The following is a 22,381-nucleotide window of genomic DNA, read 5'->3' as shown; positions in this document are numbered from 1 at the left end:
TTATAAGAGTGCTGCAGGGTATAATTTACGGAGAACTAATTCCTAAGGAAAAAAAATTATACATTACACCACTCCAAAGTCAATTAGCAATGAAGTGAGTCAATCAGGCTACTGTGTGCACAAATTCAAGCAGCCCACCAGAGATGAAGTTGCCAAACGAGTTCTTTGTTTGGTTTCCTACAACCAAACAGGAGAGCAATACAAAAACTGGACATAGGACAGTAGCATGAATTGAACCTGAGCCACAGGCTGAGAAGTCTCGTACACTATCATCTACGCTATGAGAACAACTGACACCAATTGCATCTGGCGGATCACTCGAGTTTGTGCATGCAATGCTAAATAATTCGGAACTGGTGCAACATACTGAATTTCCTTCGTAACAATTACTTCTCAGCACAACCTCTCCTGGAACATCCCTACATGTTTTTTAGACTATTTCTGACCACCCTGTCGATATACATAAAGGGACCACATACCGAAGTAGTAAATACTCAAAGAGAATGATCCATATGTAAATAATAGATTTCAGCTATCAGTCGTCCTTTGGAATTTTTATTGGCTAGAAACTAGCCATTATCATTTTTGGTCAATGCATGTAACGCCTGTTGTCCACAGTTCATTGAATTCAATGCCGAAATCTAGATCTGCCAATAAAAATTCCAAAGGACGACTGATACCTGAAATCTATTATTTACAAATCAAAATAATGGTCGCTGCGTGCAACAGCCTCTGAATGGAGGGTAACCTGATGAAAATGATTCATGTTTTGGTATCACAATAACTTGGCACCACAAACAGAAGTTTACATCTCTTGTGCATACACATGGAATTCATGCTCATCCTTAGGCCTTCCGCAAACGGAGCAATTGAAATGAAACCTGTTGACAATGCGAAATGGTAAATGGTTACTTTTAGAATCACTTCCCGTTTAGCTAAATCGGGCTCTACAGATGGTGTGACTGCAGAGTGATTAGACAGTAAATCATTTGAAATGTGCTACCCGTGAATTGCCAAAAACTTGTGTCCACATGGCCAAGCACTGAGTTGCATCGTGGTCTCAAACGCAGTTCTCTACCGATTTAATCTGAGGATGAACAAACAGGTTGTGGACGTTAGCTTTGTGTGGGAAGTCAAAAAACATCCAATTTTATTCAACTATAAGCTCCCAGGCTACTGCAACAATAATTTGACAAAGAAAGAGCGGTATGAAGTGGGAAAAGTAGTTTGTATGAAAACTATGTAGTGTACATACATAAAAATAAATCTACCAGTACGTCAATGGGAGCAAATTTACAAAAAAATGTAAATCATACTGGGGGTATTCTTTTGTGAGACTGGCAGCAACTCTGTCATTCCATAAAATTACATTGTTCTGTGCAAACAAACAGTGAAAATGGTGGGAAAATAACAGAAAAACAACATATCTCCAATATGACTACACACAATGGGGTTCACATGCAAATGATTGAAGGAGCACAAATCACCACATTATATTTATTCATGTACCTAGTTTAGATGTACAAAAATTTAAACTTTTGCACTTCATGTAACAAGAACGTAGTGTCCCATGGCAATTATTTTCTACTCCCTTTGTTAGAAAAGTCATAAACCCGAATTCTGAATGACTGGTGAGACACGAACTTGGGAATACAAAATCAGTACGGGGCCTTAAATACTCCTACTCGTGGAGCCTGAGGAGGATGTGATGGCGCCGAGCTGTGTCGTAGCCATTATGATCAAAGAAAACCACAACAAGAGGATGGCACTGGGAAGAAGGCCTGCTGAACTGCAGTTTTCAGTTAATCCAGATGATCGATCAGAGATCGTCCCTCCTGAAAGCCGCACCAGTAACGAGATAAAAATGTGACGAGATTAGAGGACCCAACTGAGCAAATGGGTCACCATCCATTCTAGTAACTTGGAGGGGTCACTGGTCAGACTGATTGGCCGGAAATTAATAAGGGACGCCAGATCCTTGCCAGGCTTATGGACTGGACCCACAACAGTGTCTCTTTACTGAGAGGGGAAAATGCCTTGGAGCCAAATACGGTTACCGTATTTACTCGAATCTAAGCCGCACTCGAATCTAAGCCGCACCTGAAAAATGAGACTCGAAATCAAGGAAAAAAATTTTCCCGAATCTAAGCCGCACCTGAAATTTGAGACTCCAAATTCAAGGGGAGAGAAAAGTTTTAGACTGCACCTCCAAATCGAAACAAAGTTGGTCCATTGCAACATGAGACACGATTTAGAATGAATGGATGAAGATACAGCTACAGTAGTTTGGTTCGAGTTGTAAGCTCAGCATTTAAGCTTCACCAGGTAGCCATTGCTATGCGTCAGGCGTTCCGTCCGTATTTATATGGGTACCCTTACTTTTTCACGTGCTTTGTCTGGTTCAAATTGATTGCTTATTTTGCTATGATCTGATAAGTGCCGTTCTCTTCGTTATAGGTGTTTACGTCACTCTAAGCTGAAAATGCATTATTGTACTGTGTCATGCACTGTTTGTCGCATTCTGATAATGAGTGTTTACGACCTGTCGCCGCTCGCGCCATGGCTTGCTTTTGTGCGCGCTACCACTGCAATCCAACTGCGGCTAGACTTAAAATTTTCAATTTTTTGCTCTCTAGCAGTTTCATGCACCTAAATTTTTAAAATTTCGGCGTTCACAGGCAGGAATTTCTGATGCTGTTCCTTAAATTCATTTAAAATCAGTTCTAGTGTATGATATTGGCCACACATTGGCCCACTAAATGCTTTTCTGCTACTTGATCATCCAAATAATTTGTCTCTCTGCAGTCACCATCGCCTGACGTTTCTCTCATCAATCCAGTATCACAGACCTGCAGCACTATTAGAACTTTGTTCCGCAAATTGAATTTGGCACTATAATGAAAACACTTCATTATGGTTCACTAACACCAACAAGTACTTCACAAACTTCCATGAAGCAATAGGTGCCGCTACGTGAAATCTTAGTGGGCCCCAGCGTATCAACTCGTGCAACGATCGTAGAGCCTTGTGGATTGTTGGTATTTTTATGTAAAGAAATTTATTATTGTTGCTGCGAATATTTGAAAGGCTGCTACATTCGGAGACGAACAATACGGAATTTCTATTTACTTTGTTGGATAATGTATGAAAATGCAGTGTTCGAAACTTGGGGGCGGAGAAAAAAAGCTCGTCTTCTACCTTTTTTTTAAATTTATTTATTGACGCAGAGATTTTGGCGCCAGTATATATCTTTGTGTCTGCAAAGCATGCCTGTGTAGAGCTACATATTTTCGATGGCAGAAGTTAGTTGTGGCGGCTCCTACCAACATTTTTCAGAACTTTCACTTACTTTGCACTCGATTCTAACCTGCAGGCGGTTTTTTGGATTACAAAAACTGGAAAAAAAGTGCGGCTTAGATTCAAGTAAATAAGGTAAGCACCTGGAGAAGATTTCGGCGCTGTTGAAGCAATTAGTTATGGATGGGATCAGGCCCAGGAGCTGAATCATGAGAAGAAGAGGGGACCAGAAGAAGCTTCCATTCATTCAGTATAGTGTGCATTGTAGTATTCCACTTGACAAGGCACCAAACATATGTGGAAAGCTTCAGCCCGCTGTTTCTGGAGGAGGAAGGGACTTGGATACTAGGTTTATAAAACAAATAAAATTAACGAGCCACTGCCACAGAGGTCATCATGTGGCAACCAGTGTAAGGATAAAACAAGGGAAGGAAAGTCAGTGAAAGATTAGTGGCAAAAAAAAAAAAAAAAAGTGTCGTATGCAGCACTAAAATGAGTAAAGAACCATGATTAAGAAGGCATTGATCTTTTTTTTTTTGCAAGAAATTGGTCACGAGAAGCCCCGACTCGAAAAAAAAACAAACACTGAAGCTCTGTTCAACAAAGGGCGATGAGCATTAAAATCCCCCAAGAAGAAGGATGGGAGGGAGGGAGTGGAAATTGCTGAAGTAGGGCAGTTAGGGCAACAGGTGTAGGTGGCCTGCCAGAGGGAGATAGAGATAGCAAACCTCGACTGCAGAGTCCAAGTGGACCCGGACGGCAACTGCTTCCAATGAGGTACGAGGGTGGATACAGGTACTGACAATATCTGTACAGACGCCACTGGAAGCCTTCAAAGGGCTGACCTGGTTCCAACAAAACACGGAGCCAATGAAGCGTTTGTGATGGAGCATTAGTAAAATGAGATTCCTGCAGAACGACACAAGCTACCAACTAAAACACAGTAAGGGATTATAACTTTGGGACGCAACGGTAGTATCCATTTCAGTTCCATTGCATAAACACGGAGCAGATATCCAAATGGGAGGTGAATGGGCTTGAGAGAACCATGCTGCTGGATCACCATCCATCACAAATGAGGACATGGTGACAGCCATAAATAAGAGGTCAGGCCCATGTCTCTCTCTCTCTCTCTCTCTCTCTCTCTCTCTCTCTCTCTCTCTCTTACACACACACACACACACACACACACACAGTCCCTGGCAGCTATGTGACAGTATTTTTATTGTGGCTAGCAGTGACTCAGCATCACCGCCATATGATGAGTAGCAACTACCCTTTTCATAATAGTGTTTTTAATCAAACATGTTAAACCTACATGTTTAGGCACAGTCATACAAGTACTCACTGAACTGTACAACCCCACCTTGCTAAGTTGTGCATTAGTGGGAATATATTACTGTTCTGTGACATAAAACTGCACAGTCTGCAGCATTTACTTTTAAATAAGGTGGATATTAAAGTCACCAAAAGTGCTACTGCAGAAGTCTACACATTATATTTATAGTGCAGCAAATAACAGTTTCATTTACTTTCTCTGCAGTGCACTGAAAATGCCTTAAACTTTTTTTTTTTGCAGGAAACAAAGATTTCAATTGCAAAATAGGAGTAATTTGTAATCACTTCTGTAAAATAAACAGAATCGAAGTAGCAACTGAGGAAGTAAATTGGGAATACAATACTTTAATAAACTAACAAAGTTTCATATTTGGATTGGGGGGGGGGGGGGGAAGGGGGGGGTGTAGGTGGGGGGGGGGAGGGGGGACGCTGTACACTACCAGGCTTTCAGGTACGTTCACTGACGTTCATGCCAAAATACCTGTCACTGTCTTGAAATTAATTTCCAATGAGTACTGTAAAGTTAAGTGTAGATCCCCAAACAGGATCTACCATATGTGATGACGCCTATCAAAGCAAACACGAAAGGTCACATTGCCCCAGACACACATTCACACAATGTGTTCTACAGCCACTTCAGAAAGGTGGTGTGAGGTACATGATTCTCCAGTAAAGTAAATGAACATGTTTTTATTAACTGCCATTAATCTGCTAGAGTTTCCACAAAATTAGTATAAGTACAAATAAACATCAAGAAATTAGCAGGAAAGTCGCTACAGTGACAAAAGGCAGCCAGTTTCCCTATTGTATTAGCTATCCGTTGTTTATCTGCTATTACAGCTTGATTAATACGAGGGCCATCCAAGAAGTACCCAACCTGACATATAGATAGTGATCATTGTTTTAAACAAATGACTACAGTGGAAACTACCAACACTATAAAGCTCAAGTTTGAAGCTTAACAATGCTCTGTTGTTCAATATTTGTGTGGCAGCCTTCAATAGTGAATGCTCTCAGAAAATTTAGGAAAGTGGATGAACTTGTCATTGTTATGTGATAACACTACCTTCATTTGAAAGGTCTTAGTCTAACTAATATTAAAGCTGAGCTATTTTCTACTGGGGGCATCTGCTCCTTCATTTACTACAGTAAAATATTTGGTGGCAGAGTTTACACAAGGCCACACAAGTTGCCAAGACGAACAGTGCAGTGGTAATCGCGAAAGCGTTACGGAGATGATAGATAAACTCCAGTGGAAGACTTTACAGGAGAGATGCTCAGTAGCTCGGTACGGGCTTTTGTTGAAGTTTCGAGACCATACCTTCACCGAGGAGTCAAGCAGTATATTGGTCATGAGGGTAAAATCAGAGAGATTAGAGCCCACACAGAGCCATACCGACAATCTTTCTTTCCACAAACAATACGAGACTGGAATAGAAGGGAGAATCGATAGAGGTACTCAAAGTACCCTCCGCCGCACACCGTCTGTTGGCTTGCGGAGTATGGATGTAGATGTAGGTGTAGACCAAATGAGGTGACCACACCAAAAATTGGGTAGAACAGCCACGACTGAAATTGCACAAACTACCAAACATCATATGCATTTCAAAAAGTGCTGTATGTACATCACATACTGACTGAAAATTTCGACATTAGAAAGCTGTGCACAAATTGTGTGCCACGTCTACTCACAATGGAACAAAACTGCATCACCACGAACTCAGTCGAGTGTTTGGCAATGTTTTGCTGCAATAAAGCCAAATTTTTATGTCTATTCATAATTTATTATGAATGTGGGTTCATCACTTCGCATCTGGTACAGAGGAAGAGTCAAAACAGTGGACTGAAAATGGAGAATCAACTCCAAAGAAGACAAGCAGTTCCGTCAGCAGGCAAGGTCATGCAGTCATTTTTTTTTAGATTCCTATAGGATAATTTGAATTGATTATCTTAAAAAAGGAAAAGCAATCACTTGTGAGTAATGTGTGAACTTATTGCAGCATTTTAGTGATGAAATGAAGCAAAAATGGCCACATCTAGCAAAAAATAAAGTTTCTTTTCGTCATGACACTGCACCAGTTGACACATACATTATCTTGATGGGTAAAAACAATGAGTTTAAGTTTTGATTACTTTCTCATGCAACCTAGTCATAACATTTAGCCTCTTCTGTTTATTTTGTGTTTACAGACTTGATGGAATGACGTGGTGGTGAAAGATTTGCTAAAATTGAAGAGGTGGAGCCTGCAGGTGAAGGTTATTTTGCAGTGCTCGACAATTCTCACTATAAATGGGGTCCTGAGATATTAAACACATTTGGAAAAAGGGTACCACACTGAAAATGGGCTATGTAGAGAAATAAGATGTTTTTACCCCAAAATGTTTGTGTTTTGTTTGTCAAGTACTTCTGGGAAGCCCTTATACACTGAGATGATGAAAGCCATGGGGTAGTGATAAGCATACGTAAAGATGGTGGTAGTGTCGCGAACACTAGATATAAAACGGCAGTGTCTTTTGCACTCAGACAATTCACGTGAAAATGTTTCCAATGTGGTTATGGCTTCACAATGGGAATTAACAGACTTTGAATGCAGAATGATAGTTGGAGTCAGACACACAGGCCATTCCATTTCAGAAATTGTTACAGAATTAAATATTCTGATTCCACAGCATCAGGGGTGTGCTGAGAATACCAAGTTTCAGGCATTGTCTCTCACCGTGGACAATGCAATGGTTGACGGCCTTAATTTAATGACCAAGAGCAGTGGTGTTTGCACAGAGTTGTCAATGCTAACAGACAAGTAACACTCTTTGACATAACGTCAGAAATCAATGTGGATTGTATCACGAACATGTCCTTTAGGACAGTGTGCCAAAATTAGGCATTGCAAAATACTAACATGAGTTCTTTACAGATGAATGGAAAAACTGGTAGAAGCCAACCTCGGGGAAGATCAGTTTGGATTCCGTAGAAATGTTGGAACACGTGAGGCAATAATGACCCTATGACTTATCTTAGAAGCTAGATTAAGAAAAGGCAAACCTACATTTCTAGCATTTGTAGACTTAGAGAAAGCTTTTGACAATGTTGACTGGAATATTCTCTTTCAAATTCTGAAGGTGGCAGGGGTAAAATACAGGGAGCGAAAGGCTATTTACAATTTGTACAGAAAGCAGATAAGAGTTGAGGGGCATGAAAGGGAAGCAGAGGTCGAGAAGGGAGTGAGACAGGGTTGTAGCCTATCCCCAATGTTATTCGATCTGTATATTGAGCAAGCAGTAAAGGAAACAAAAGAAAAATTTGGAGTAGGAATTAAAATCCATGGAGAAGTAATAAAAACTTTGAGGTTCGCCGATGACATCGTAATTCTGTCAGAGACAGCAAAGGACTGGGAAGAGCAGTTGAACGGAATGGACAGTGTCTTGAAAGGAGGATATAAGATGAACATCAACAAAAGCAAAATGAGGATAATGGAATGTAGTAGAATTAAGTCGGGTGATGCTGAGGGAATTAGATTAGGAAATGAGACACTTAAAGTAGTAAACGGGTTTTGCTATTTGAGGAGCAAAATACCTGATGATGGTTGAAGTAGATAGGATATAAAATGTATACTGGCAATGGCAAGGAAAGCGTTTCTGAAGAAGGGAAATAAGTTAACATTGAGTATAGATTTAAGTGTCAGGAAGTCATTTCTGAAAGTATTTGTGTGGAGTGTAGCCATGTATGGAAGTGAAACATGGTCGATAAATAGTTTAGACAAGAAGAGAATAGAAGCTTTTGAAATGTAGTGCTACAGAAGAATGCTGAAGATTAGATGGGTGGATCATATAACTAATGAGGTGGTACTGAACAGAAATGGGGAGAAGAGGAATTTATGGCACAGCTTGACTAGAAGAAAGGACTGGTTGGTAGGACATGTTCAGAGGCATCAAGGGATCACCAATTTAGTATTGGAGGGCAGCGTGGAGGGTAAAAATCGTAGAGGGAGGCCAAGAGATGAATACACTAAGCAGATTCAGAAGGATGTAGGCTGCAGTACGTATTGGGAGATGAAGCAGCTTGCACAGGACAGAGTAGCATGGAGAGCTGCATCAAACCAGTCTGTGGACTGAAGACCACAACAATAACAAGCTATGACAGCTGATGAGCAATGTGAGTGCCTTTGCTAACAGCTCAGCATCACCTGCAGCGCTTGTCGTGGGCTCGTGACAGTAGCGGTTGGACCTTAAGATGATTGTAAAGTTGTGGCTCGGTCAGTTGAGCTCCAATTTGAGTTGGGAAGAGATGACGGTAAGATTCAAGTGTGCACAGAGCCCACGAAGCTATGGACTCACATTGTCAACAGACTCGGTGGTGGCTCCATAATCGTGTGGGCTAAGTTTACATGGAATGGACTGGACCATCTGGTCTAACTGAACTGAACATTGACTGGACACGGTTATGGTTGCCTACTTGGAGACCAGTTGCAGCCATTCACAGGCTTTATGTTCCGAAACAACAATGTCATGTCACCAGGCAACAATTGTTCACGACTGGTCAGAAGAACATTCTTGACAACTCGAGTGAACAATTGGCCACCCGCATTGCCCGACACGAATACCATCCAACATTTATGGGACATTATCGAGACGTCAGTTCACACACAATATCTTGAAGTGGCAACACCTTCGCAATTACGGATAGCCATAAAAAATCACGGTTCAATATTTCTGAAGGGGACTTCCAATGGCTTATCGAGTCCATGCCACATCGAACTGTTGCACTACACTGCGCCAAAGGAGGTCCCATGACTTATCACCTCAGTATATTTACAAGAGTACACTCGAGAGGCAACTGTCGTGAAAAAAATTAAAGCCAATGTACAACGAGCTCTGCTGTCATCTCTGCTACTTGTGGAGCTTTCAAACCTCCCAACAAATTTTCAGAAAATCTGTGGGTCATGTGGTTAACACGCAATATTTTTCATTTTCTTTCGGCTCTGCAGGGATTCTGAATTGCAATAAATGCTTTTTACTGACGAGAATCTTCATAAAAGAAATTTACCAACTTTAGAAGCTGTGGCACAGAACAGACATTTACTATTTGCCCTTCTTTTTTTTTTCTTTCTTCTTTACTGCTGTGGAGGAACGAAGAATCATTTTAGCACGACTTTTATAAAACCGAGTGGCCTACCTTGCAGTATAGTACATGGTACAGCAAAAGTACTTACAGTAGCCTCTGCTCTATCCTGTTCACCCTTTCCTTTCGCCTCTTCCTTAATCTTGTTGGCACATTCTGAAACAGCTGATGGGTCTCCGAGAACCTGAAAAAAGGGTGAAATAGAGGTATATTTGCAACATCTCTCAGCTTGAAGTCTGGTGGTCACTGGGTGGCAGAATGAACAGGGGGTAAAACAAGATGAAACACACACACACACACACACACACACACACACACACACACACACACACACACACACAGAGAGAGAGAGAGAGAGAGAGAGAGAGAGAGAGAGAGACAGACATGCTCCCAGTCTTGTATGTGCCTATCCCTTACTTAATTTGCATTTATCACAAGCCTCTCAACCTGTGCAAAGTCACCACTGACAAGAAAAGAAATGCATTTGACTCCTGTATAGATGAAAAGTAAAAAAACAGATCCAGAAAATTACAGACCCAGCCTTAATGTTAGTGTGCTACACAATTCTTGAAAATAGTCTAACTTCGAATATAATAAATTTCCTCGATACAGAAAAGCTTCTGTCCCCAAATCAGTACCGATTTAGAAAGCATTGCTCGTGTAAACCTCAGTTTTCCTTTTCCCTACACGATACCCTACAAACTGCGGACAGAGGCTAACAGGTAGATTCAATATTCCTAATTTCCGAAAAGCACTCGGCACAGCGCCCCAGTGCAGTCTGTTAACACAGGTATGAGAATAGGAATATATTACCAGATATGTGAGTGGCTGGAAGACTTCTTACGTAATAGAACCCAGTATGTTGTCCTCGGTGGCGAGTGTTATCAGAGACAAGAGTATCGTCAGGACTGCCCCAGGGAAATGTGATAGGACAACTATTATTTTCTATTCCCTTTGTATAGAAAAAGTTGCCAACCCAAACTCTGAATATGACATGTGTTACGGGAGCTTCTGAATAAAAATCAAAAGAGGACCCCACTCGTGGATATGATGGCAGCAAGCTTTGTAATAGATCTTATTAGGATTTTTTTAAAAAAAAAAAAAACTGTGACAAGATGATGGGGGCTGGGAAAAGGCCTGCCGAACTGTGGTTTCCAATTGAAGCAGATGATCGATTGGAGACCGTCCCTACTGAAAGCCACACCAACAACGAGACAGAAGGTCCTGAGATTCGAAGTCACGAGTGAGTCGATGAGCCGCCATCTGTTCTAGTAAATTACAGGGAGCACTGGCCAGGGGCTGACTGGTCGGTCACTATCGAGGCAAGCGGATCCTTGTCGGGCTTATGGACTGGAACCAGAACAATGTCTCTCCACTGAGAGGGGAAGATGCCTTGGAGCCAAATGTGGTTCTACACCTGGCGGTGGTTTTGGCACTGCGAAGGGCTGAGGTGTTGAAGCAGTTGGTTATGGATGGATTCAGGGCCAGGAGCTGAATCGTGGAAAGAAGAGGAAACCAGAAGCAGCTCGCATTCAGTAAAGTGTACGCTGGAGGATTCTGCTTGACAAGAGGTAAAACAAATGTAGAAAGCTTCAGTCCGGAAGGCAGCTGGATACCAGGCCGACATCGATGCCATTGCAAAATGGGTCAAGGGTGTTCCACGAAAACTGATGGATCTGTACACAGGCGACCTGGAATGGCAAGGTCTGGAATTTATGACTGCCACAGACAACCTTGGAGGGTGTGGTGTGTAGCACACACGAGCGATGAAGGGACAGAACAACCTAGAGAAGAGAAAGTGTTCCCAACACACCCACTTGCTCTGTTTGATTAAGGGACGGGCTTCAGTGCGAAGACATTTAAACATAGTAAGACCGGCAGAGGACAGGTGCCGCACGAGACGTTGCAAGCCACAACGACGATTGCCGATAGCGTTGGCAATGGCCGAGTTCCACCTCGGAACAGGCCAACGGCAAATGAGGCCTGTCAAGTGGGAAACGGCAATGTTGATTATCTTGCTGGACAGATCATGGGCGACTCCATCATTACAACCTGACAAAAAAAAAAAAAAAAAAAAAAGGTGGCGACCCGACCTATGAGGTATATTAAGGCTGATCAGCATGGTGGAATGCCCAGCGGGGTTACCTGATCATCATGAGGAAGGAAAGGAACAAGAGAATCAACGGGAATTTGTGTGTGTGTGTGTGTGTGTGTGTGTGTGTGTGTGTGTGTGTGTGTGTATGTGTAAACGCATGCACACGAAACGACCACACAATGACCATCGCACAGGCATTCTCACATGCATTAAAACCAGTGAGGAGGCAAGATAGCTAATAAAGAAAGTAAAAGAGGGAAAACAAACCACAAAAGAGCTAAAAGAACAGCAACAGGGGAATGAGACTGGCTGACCACTTACGAAAAAATTTGGGTGAGCCAGCCACCCCATTGACACATTAAAAATATCTCCTCAAAATCTTGCTAAAAATGTGGGACAATTCACAGAACTTTAAAACCCGAACCACATTCATTTGAGCATTGCACAAAATAGACTGCAGATCTGCCAGCAAATCTGCTGCAGTCCGCTGCTCGGCAAATAAAATGTAGTCACTATCACAGACGTCATAGAGTGGCGACCAGTGTAAGGAAAAAAGAACGGAGGGAAAGTGAGTGAAAGATCAACAGCAACGAAAGTGCCCTGAAATGAGTAGGGGAAACACCATTTTCTGCAAAGAACTGGACAATGAGGAGGCACGAATAGGTGAAAAAGCACTGCCCCACAACAGGAGACGGGTATTAAGAACACTGAGGAGGAGGAGGAGGAGAAGGAGAGGGAGAAATTGCTGGAGGGCAGATAGGGCAGTGGATGTAGGTGCCCTGTAAGGGGGGAGACAGAGATGGCAAATCGTAACATAGTCCAAGTGGGCCTGGACGGCAACAGCTTTCAATGAGGTACAATGAGGGATATGGATCCCTCCCCTGACAATATCTGCACAAGCCAATGTGCAGACACCAGTGGAAGCCCTCAAAGAGCTGACCTGTTTCCAACAAAGCAGGCAACCAACGAAACGTTGGTGAGTGAGCATTAGTAAAATGAGATTCCTGGAGAACGACACTCTCTTACCCGTAAAACACAGTAAGAGAGTGTAACTTTGGGAGGCGACGGTAGTTCCTTGTTCCTCTCTTTTATAGATCAAGGAGAGCAGAACAGGGAGGGAAAGCAGGTTACTGAAAGAAAACCGAAAAAGGGAGGGTGACCTTGGGGTGCACAGGCTGTGTGTCCAGTGCCCGATTTGTAGTAGCAGGCCTCCAGCCTGAGAGACACGAGGGGGAGTGGTCTCACGAGGGCCGAAGAAAGGGCGCACTTCTCCAGAACCAGAGAGGAGGGGCGGGACACGGAGGGCATTAAGGGGGGGGGGGGGGGGGTTGCAGGAACTGCAGGGAGGGGGAGATGAGAGGGGGGCTGGACTGGGATAAGGAAGAGGGAGGAGGAAGGAATGTAACAAAGGTAGAAGTCATCAACACAGGGAGAAGTCTGTCATATTTTTGACGAGCTTCAGTGTAAGATAAATCATCAAGAGACTTCCCTCCTGCATTTTCTTTCACTTCTTAAAAGATGGGAAACCTGGTGAGCATCGAGAGTGATGGTCGAGACAATTAACACACACGGGTGGCGGTGCACTGGGGGTTCCGCTCATTGAGTGGGTGTCCACATTCACCGCATGGAGGGTTCGCCATACACCGGGAAAACATGTGCCCGCTATGCAAACACCAAAATCACTGCACAGCTGGAGGAACAAACGGCTTCACGTGAGCCAGTATTGGTACAGTTGTTTTACGACCTTCCTGTACATGTCAAATTAAATGAACACCCCAGAATTCATCAGCTTAAAGGATGTGCTCCCTATGAAGAATGGCACTCTGAACCACATTCAAAGACTGGTCAGGGGAACGGACACCAGGACACTGCCAAGATGATCACAAGCACAAAGGGATCAACAGTAAACTGACTGCACCTTACTGAGGGACTCCACTTCACCACACTTCTCTTTGATATTTTCCACAACTACTACGGCTCTTTGATGGTGAAGGTGTCCCCATCCGTGCTAGTGCAGACTAGGTAGCGGGAAAAGCGTTTCACCCCAAGCCGGTAAGCCTGGCCGTCCTCCCAGGGTGAAGCAACAGAAGGGAAGGCTGTAGAGTCATAAGATGCAGCATTCAGGAAAAAAAATTCCCGGATTTCCTGGTTAAAAATACATTTTCTCCCTGGTGAAAACACGCGTTTTCCGTGTTAAGTGACAGTATATTTTCCCTAATCAATCCTTTGAATGGTTATGGTTTTATACACGGGCGTAGAATTTCCCAGCACTTTAGAAAATGAAACTCTGGGAAAAAAGACACGTTTTGAAAATATCTTTGATTTGCAGCAAAATGTACGCTGTGTATATTGGTGCTACGAATGTATACATTGGAATTCCACCAAACAACGCATGTTACTTTCTGAATCATTGAAATTGAGATTGCGATGCACGTTTGTAAGTCAGTCACAGCTCATGTCACGTGATCTCGCCAGCTGATGGCGGCAAATATTCAGAGCGTAGGACACGTGATGTAGTCAGCCAACAGCAACATCACTGTTAAGTAGCACGAACACACAAACAGGGAAAGTTAATAGTTTAAATTAATATACATAGTGTTGCTACAAGAAAAGAAAAGCTTTCACATATAATATTGGCCTCAAGCTGCAAGAGAAGCTAAGCTTTCGCATATTCTTTTTTGCACATGTTACACTTAAGATACATCACACAAATGTGCCAGTAAAATTTTTAATGATGAAATAAGTGTCTGAGCTTCAGGGTTTGAAATTCTTCTAAACGGCTCGTCATTAAAGAGTTGATTTTTAAATGAGAGTCAAACGCTCTGTGATTTAATAAATTCATGGTACATTCTCACACATAGTTACGTAAAAGGATATTTACTTTGAAAGTAACGCTTGTCAAACGACCATTCGCAATATTTTCCCGTGACCTGTTAGAAATAGGTTCGTTTCAGCAGTTGCCAGAGAGCGCAGAAAACAGGCGACATCGCGCTTGCGCAGCTATCGTGATGTAGGAAGCCCGTATGTACGTATGTGTACAATATTAAAACATCATAAATTATGTCATAAAAGAAACAAGACATCAGAGGGTACTCCAAGAGCATTGGAATTTCGTGGACCACACCAAAATGTGCACATTAAAAGTGCCACATTCCTGTAGCCAGAAGCGGGAGACTCTACAACTCAAACATGACTCAACTGCGCATGCGCACAAGCACGAGCCCGCTCTTAACTCTAAAACGAATCTAATGTAAACAGTTGTGACTTCACGCTCATCGTAGGCAATTTGTTGTTATGAAGCATTGCATAGTCTTCCTAAAGCCTTTGACACATTTTGCTGTTGGCAGACGCTTGCACGAGCACTGTGTGTCGTCGTTGTATATGGCGCATTTCCTTTGCAATGTAAGTTATTTTTGTTTTTTTCTGTCATTTATGTTTTATTGTTGAAGTATTATTCTGCAGTAGCAGGATACAGTAATATACTTTGTTAGAGTATCGGTTCTTACCAGTCAAAATTACAAACATTTAACTGAAAACTAAAACAATGAAAAATTCCTGGAATTCTAAAAAATTCCCGGGATTTTCCCGGATCTCCCGGTTGTCCCGAGGCGTATACACCCTGAGCATTAAATGATCCATTACCAACCGAAGACCCGACCGTAGAAGAATGGACAGTTTCTTGAAGCTTAATACATTTCACAAACTTGGCATCTGTCTCGATACCACGCACTCCAATCAGTGCCTCTTCCCATGAGCACCACCCAGCCACAGCACCAGAAGTTCCAATGCTGCAGAATGACAATCAACCACTCCTAGGAACCCACAGGGAGGCAACAGCTCAGAAGTGCCATCCCTGTGCTGTCAGGGGGGTCAGCCAGATGCGTAGGCCTACATAACGGGCCCATGACATGGACTGGCCACACATGCTGGTGGTCTAGTGGGGCAGAGCAAAAGGACAGGGGGAGGGGAATCCATGCCATGGACACTAGGTAGGGATTCTTCTCGAAATAACATTACAGAAAGAAAATTTAGAAGTGGAGGTCAAAGTCCAAAGGGGTGCAAGAAACACCAGAAAGGAAGGATGGAAAGGAATAAAACTGCAAGGAATACAGGAAACCAGGGTAATAGTTAGGTCAACTTAAGTATGGTTTGACGTCATAAGTGCGTGACTGCGTGTGAGATCGCTCTCTAAGTTTTCATCTATTTTTAGGTTTCAGATATATATTTTAACTGTTTTTGTGATAATATTTACTATATAAGTGACTTATTAGTGGTTTCTTCATTCACCTCTGCATTTCTTGTGTTGTGGCCTGATATTTGTGAGTGTTTCATATCGAGCAACTTAACCTCTTACCCGTGTTTACATTCCGCGCTGACCAGTTGCAGCTGTAGCGGTGCATCGAAAGCTAAGTACTAATTAATTGTTTGTGTATAGTAGTTTATTTAGGAACTTTAGTAGTCTTCAATCGGTGTTCTTGGTGTTTTCCGGTGAAATAACTTCAGAAGAAATTTTTGCGAACTGCTTTCAGTTTCGTTACTGTCATTAGACGTTTGATTTTCTTTCTGTGTTAGTATTTTGTTATATTCTCATTTGTTGTTAATTAATACTGTCAATAATAGTAGTTATTTCCCTTGTAGAGCAAGTTTGTGATAATTGTAGTCAGTTTTTAACATCTTCTTATTGTAGTAGCGGAACTTAGATAAAGTTGTTTTCTTGTTTCAATAATTGTAAAATTTTACCATGAGTGAGAAGTGTGGGCTTTGCCGTAGGTTCGTGAGTAGTGGATTGCGGTGTGAGACTTGTTCGAAGTATTTTCGCTGGGGGGAATGCAGTGGGGAAGCCAGTGGGCATTCTGGTGAGATCCTCTCCTGGAACTGCAGGTTATGTAGCAAGAGTAAGTTGATAGAGGAGCAGGAGCGTAAGATCTGTGCCCTTCAGGTGCAGTTGAAAAACGCACAGGTGGAGCTAGATAGGATGAGGAGGGAGAAGAGGGTTGGGGAATGGGAGCTGGCTGTTGGCAAGAGATCTGCTAGGAGAAGGAGATTTTCAGATAGTTTTACTATTGGTGTTTGTAATAGATATGACCAACTGTCAGAGTCTAGTGGAGAGGAATCTCTAGTAGCTGTAGATGTAGGAAGTATGCAGCAGACCTCGGCAGTTACGGTGGCTAGGACAGTTGCAAAGTCTAAGAGAAAGAAGAAGGTTCTGGTGTTAGGTAGTTCTCATGGTAGAGGTGTAGGCCAGCAGTTGCAGGAAGTTTTGGGGAGTGAGTACCAGGTCACCAGCATTGTGAAGCCTAATGCAAGATTGGCTCAGGTGACTTTTAACATAGGGGGGTTATGTAGGGATTTCACTGAAGAGGATCAGGTAGTGATTGTGGGTGGGGCTGGTAATAGTATTGATATGGATGGGGAGTATGACATAGATGGTGACCTGGTAAAGATAGCCACTAAGACTGGCAACACGAATGTGCATTTCGTGGAACTGTTTCAGCGTCACAATCGGCCTCATCTTAATACAGCCGTCAGGCGTAATAACATGAGACTTGGGGGTGCGCTGATGACAGAAGGCATGAGTCACATTTCAGTGGTGTCGGTGGAGTCTATCAGTAGGACGGGTTTCACTAGACATGGCCTGCACCTCAACAGGTATGGGAAGGGGAGGTTGGCAAAACTTATAGGTGACAGCATAGGTGGGGGTGGTGGGATCACTCATGGGAAAATTCCGGTAGTTGTGGGTGTCAGAGCTGTACCTTTTTTAGATTGAAGTCAGCTGATAAGTATTCCTGCTTAAGGGAAGTCTCTCTAACAAAGAAACCACTTTCTACAAAGCTTGGGTATCCGATTAATGAGGGAATTAGTATATTTCATCAAAATATACAAGGTATTAGAGATAAAGTTAGTGAACTGCTTATAGATGTTGACTCTGAAATTATTGGTATATCTGAACACTTCTTAAATAAGGAGATAATTCAGAGGCTTCCTTTACCAGGATACAGGTTGGCTGGCAGCTTTTCTAGGAGCTCTTTGCGGTGTGGGGGAGTAGCCATGTATGTGAAAAACGGTATCCCATTTGGGTCAATTGATGTTTCAAAGTACTGCACTGAAAAGGTGTTTGAATGTTGTGCAGGTGTGGTTACATTTAGTGGAGCTAAACTTCTTACTGTTGTGGTTTATAGATCCTCAGACTCCGATTTCACAACATTTTTGCTAAAGCTAGAGGAGGTTCTTGGTTCACTTTATAGGAAATACAAAAAGTTTGTTATATGTGGTGACTTCAATATTAATTGTATAAGTGATTGTGCAAGGAAAAGGATGCTGGTACCTCCTTAATTCATATAATCTTATGCAAACCGTATTCTTTCCAACGAGAGTGCAGGGGAACAGTAGAACAACCATAGACAATATTTTTGTTCATTCGTCATTATTAGAAGGGCATTCTGTTAGCAAAAAGGTGAATGGCCTTTCAGATCATGATGCACAAATTTTAAGTCTAAAAGATTTTTGTGCTGCAACACATGTTAAATATAGTTACCAACTTTTTAGGAAACCTGATCCAGTTGCTGTACAGACTTTTGTAAACCTTATCAAGGAACAAGAGTGGCAAGATGTTTATAGTGCTGATACAGTAGACGATAAATATAATGCTTTTCTCAAGACTTTTCTCGTGCTCTTTGAAAGTTGCTTTCCGTTAGAACGTTCAAAACGGGGTACTAGCACAAACAGGCAGCCTGGGTGGCTGACTAAAGGGATAAGAATATCTTGTAGAACAAAGTGGCAATTATATCAAAACGTTATAAACAGTCAAAATCTAAATACAGCAGCCCATTACAAACAGTATTGTAAGGTGCTTAAAAAAGTTATTAGGAAGGCAAAAAGTATGTGGTATGCAGATAGAATAGCTAAGTCTCAGGATAAAATTAAAACCATATGGTCAGTCGTAAAGGAAGTGGCTGGTCTGCAGAGACAGGTCGAGAATATAGAATCAGTGCGTAGTGGGGATGTCCGTGTTACTGATAAGGCGCATATATGTACAGTACTTAATAATCACTTTCTGAATATAGCAAGTGAACTAAATAGAAACCTAGTCCCAACAGGGAATCATATAGCGCTCTTAGAAAAAAGTGTTCCGAGACTGTTACCTGAAATGCTCCTCCATGATACTGACAAGAGGGAGATTGAGTTAATAATTAAATCACTAAAGACCAAGAACTCTCATGGATATGACGGGGTATCTAGCAGAATACTGAAGTATTGTTCCACGTATGTTAGCTCAGTACTTAGCCATATCTGTAACTTTTCCTTTAGGAGTGGTCGGTTTCCTGACCGATTAAAGTACTCGGTAGTGAAGCCACTTTATAAAAAGCGAGACAGGGATAATGTTGACAATTATAGACCTATTTCTATGCCATCGGTGTTTGCTAAAGTTATCGAGAGGGTTGTATATACAAGGTTACTGCAGCATTTAAATTCACATAATTTGCTGTCAAATGTACAGTTTGGTTTTAGAAATGGCTTAACAACTGTAAATGCTATAGTCTCTTTTCTCTGTGAGGTTTTGGACGGATTAAATAAAAGGTTGCGAACGTTAGGTGTTTTCTTTGATTTAACGAAGGCTTTTGACTGTGTTGACCACAAAATATTACTGCAGAAGTTGGAACATTATGGAGTAAGGCGAGTAGCTTACAATTGGTTCGCCTCCTACTTTAAGAACAGAAAGCAGAAGGTAATCCTCCGCAATATTGAGAGTGGTAATGATGTTCAGTCCCAATGGGGCACTGTTAAATGGGGCGTTCCCCAAGGGTCGGTTCTGGGACCACTGCTGTTTCTTATTTATGTAAATGATATGCCTTCTAGTGTTACAGGTGATTCAAAAATATTTCTGTTTGCTGATGACACTACCTTGGTAGTGAAGGATCTTGTGTGTAATATTGAAACATTATCAAATAATGTAGTTCATGATATAAGTTCGTGGCTTGTGGAAAATAATTTGATGCTAAATCACAGTAAGACTCAGTTTTTACAGTTTCTAACCCACAATTCAACAAGAACTGACATTTTAATCAGACAGAATGGGCATGTTATAAGCGAGACGGAACAGTTCAAGTTCCTAGGCGTACGGATAGATAGTAAGCTGTTGTGGAAAGCCCATGTTCAGGATCTTGTTCAGAAACTAAATGCCGCTTTATTTACCATTAGAACAGTATCTGAAATTAGTGACATTTCAACACGAAAAGTAGTATACTTCGCATATTTTCATACGCTTATGTCATATGGTATTATTTTTTGGGGTAATTCTTCTGATTCAAAAAGGGTATTTTTGGCTCAAAAACGGGCTGTTCGAGCTATGTATGGTGTAAGTTCGAAAACATCTTGTCGACCCCTATTCAATAGTCTGGGAATTTTGACATTGCCCTCACAGTATGTATTTTCTTTAATGTTGTTTGTTGTTAGCAATATTAGCTTATTCCCAAGAGTTAGCAGCTTTCACTCAGTTAATACTAGGCAGAAATCAAATCTGCATGTGGAATGCACTTCCTTGACTCTTGTGCAGAAAGGAGTGCAGTATTCTGCTGCATCCATTTTCAATAAGCTACCACAAGAACTCAAAAATCTTAGCAGTAGCCCAAACACTTTTAAGTCCAAACTGAAGAGTTTCCTCATGGCTCACTCCTTCTATTCTGTCGAGGAGCTCCTGGAAGAGCTAAAAAATTAAGCAAATTCCAGTGTTACATTCTTGATTTTCTTTATTTAAACTAACGACTTGTCGCCTGAATATGTTTCTTATTTTTCATTTTATCTGTTTCTACAATCGTGTTATAATTTCATGTATTGACTTGTTCCATGACCATGGAGACTTCTCCTAAATGTGGTCCCACGGAACAATAAATAAATAAATGAATAAATAAATAAATAAAAAAACAACAATAAAGAGGAAGGAGGGGCAGCACGGAAGGAGTGATGATGTACAGGGAGGGGCATAGGGAAGGAAATACAGCCCAGGAAGAAAGAATGCGCTGCAAAAGCTCGGCAACCCATGCGTCCCTCGTATGAGCTCACAACAGAACTGTGAGGCCCCTGGGGGATAGGTGACTAAGAATCCCACACATGGAGTTTCATTTAGTTTGTACCCCCTCATCACTACTTCAGACACCTGTCATTAATGTCTGTTTATATCGAACTGTATAACATGAGCCTTTTAAGCTATTTGCTGTTTACCAGATGTAAACCAGGTGCCTTGTTCTCCTGCCATGGTACGGTATTAGTGTGTTTGGCTCGTTTATCAATCTAATTGTGTCATCAGGACAAACAGTTTTCGAAGAGGTCTGCAATGCCTGGATAAACCATTTATGTATGGCAAAAAGAGGAGAGGGCTAAGAACCAAAATTAGCTGGACACCATATTTAATGTTTCCCCAGTACAAATTTAGTCTTATTCCTGTGGCTAGGTCACAGAAAATGAACAAACAGAAATCAACCTTATTTAATTTTATCAGAACTGAGTTTGTAAGGTCACATACTTTTGTATCTGTTAAGAAGCACTTATGGAAGTAAAACTGGTTTCAATGATATCTCTAGTAGCAGAGTTGTCAAAACTGATGTCTGCTGGTGGTGTATGTAATATCTGTCTAAGTAAAACTAACAAATGTGTTTTTGATGACCCCATTTCTTTTCTCCTTTTGTTCCCAGAAACCTAATTTAGTGGACAATGATTTGGCATTATCAGTGACATAAGCATCATTTGTCTTAACAAGTTTATTTTGTTTCATGGCCCATAAAGCTCCAAATCGTCTTATCAATCATGTATGAGAGGGGACCCAAAAATAACCGGAATTTTTTTCTAGAAAGCATATACTTTATTGTTTTCAAATACAACCTTAATCTCCTTCGAAGTACTCTCCATTAGCATTAATACAATTGTCCAAACGTTCATTCCAGTTTTCGAAGCACCTTTTAAATTCGTCCTCTTTGATACCTGCTAGCACTTTCATGACATTGCGTTTTACGTCTTCCACATCCGCAAGTCTCTCTTCATCCTCGGGAATAGGAAGAAGTTCGAGGGTGCTAAATCTGGCGAATAGGAAGCATGGGTCAAGGTAGTACTCTTTGTCGAGGCCAAAAACTGGCGAACACTGAGAGCTGTGTGCGCGGGTGTGTTGTCGTGATGCAGGAACCACACGCCAGAATCCCACAAAGCTGGATGTTTTCGCAACAAACTTCTGTGAAGCTGTTTCATAACCTCCAAATAGAATTGTTGGTTTACTGTCTGGTTTTCAGGGACAAATTCAGATCAACATCGCTTTCACATTCGATTTCACTTGTCGAGCTGGTTTTGGTCAAGGTGAGCCAGGTGACTTCCATTGTGATGACTGTTGTTTGCTTTCTGGGTTGTACCCATAGCACCATGACTCATCACCTGTAATGATTTTGTTGAAAAAATGTGGATCATCTTCGAACGCGTCCTACATTTCGAGACAGGCTCGAACGCGACGATCCCTTTGATCTCCGGTAAGAAGCTTCGGCACGAATTTT

At 41.8% G+C, this 22,381-nt stretch overlaps 1 protein-coding gene across 1 annotated transcript in view; it reads right to left on the bottom strand.

Moving 5' to 3' along the window:
* LOC126426520 (uncharacterized) overlaps window positions 1-22,381 on the bottom strand; it is a 204,948-nt gene that overhangs the window by 145,570 nt on the left and 36,997 nt on the right. Inside the window, exon 3 of the mRNA XM_050088425.1 lies at window positions 9,846-9,938. Coding sequence (XP_049944382.1) covers window positions 9,846-9,938 — 93 coding nt within the window. The remainder of the gene's footprint in view (window positions 1-9,845; window positions 9,939-22,381) is intronic.

The sequence above is a fragment of the Schistocerca serialis genome, chromosome 11, assembly GCF_023864345.2.
Source record: "Schistocerca serialis cubense isolate TAMUIC-IGC-003099 chromosome 11, iqSchSeri2.2, whole genome shotgun sequence".
Classification (NCBI taxonomy): domain Eukaryota; kingdom Metazoa; phylum Arthropoda; class Insecta; order Orthoptera; family Acrididae; genus Schistocerca; species Schistocerca serialis.
Note: the sequence above shows the minus strand (reverse complement) of the source record. Positions and strands in the feature narration are given on the sequence as shown.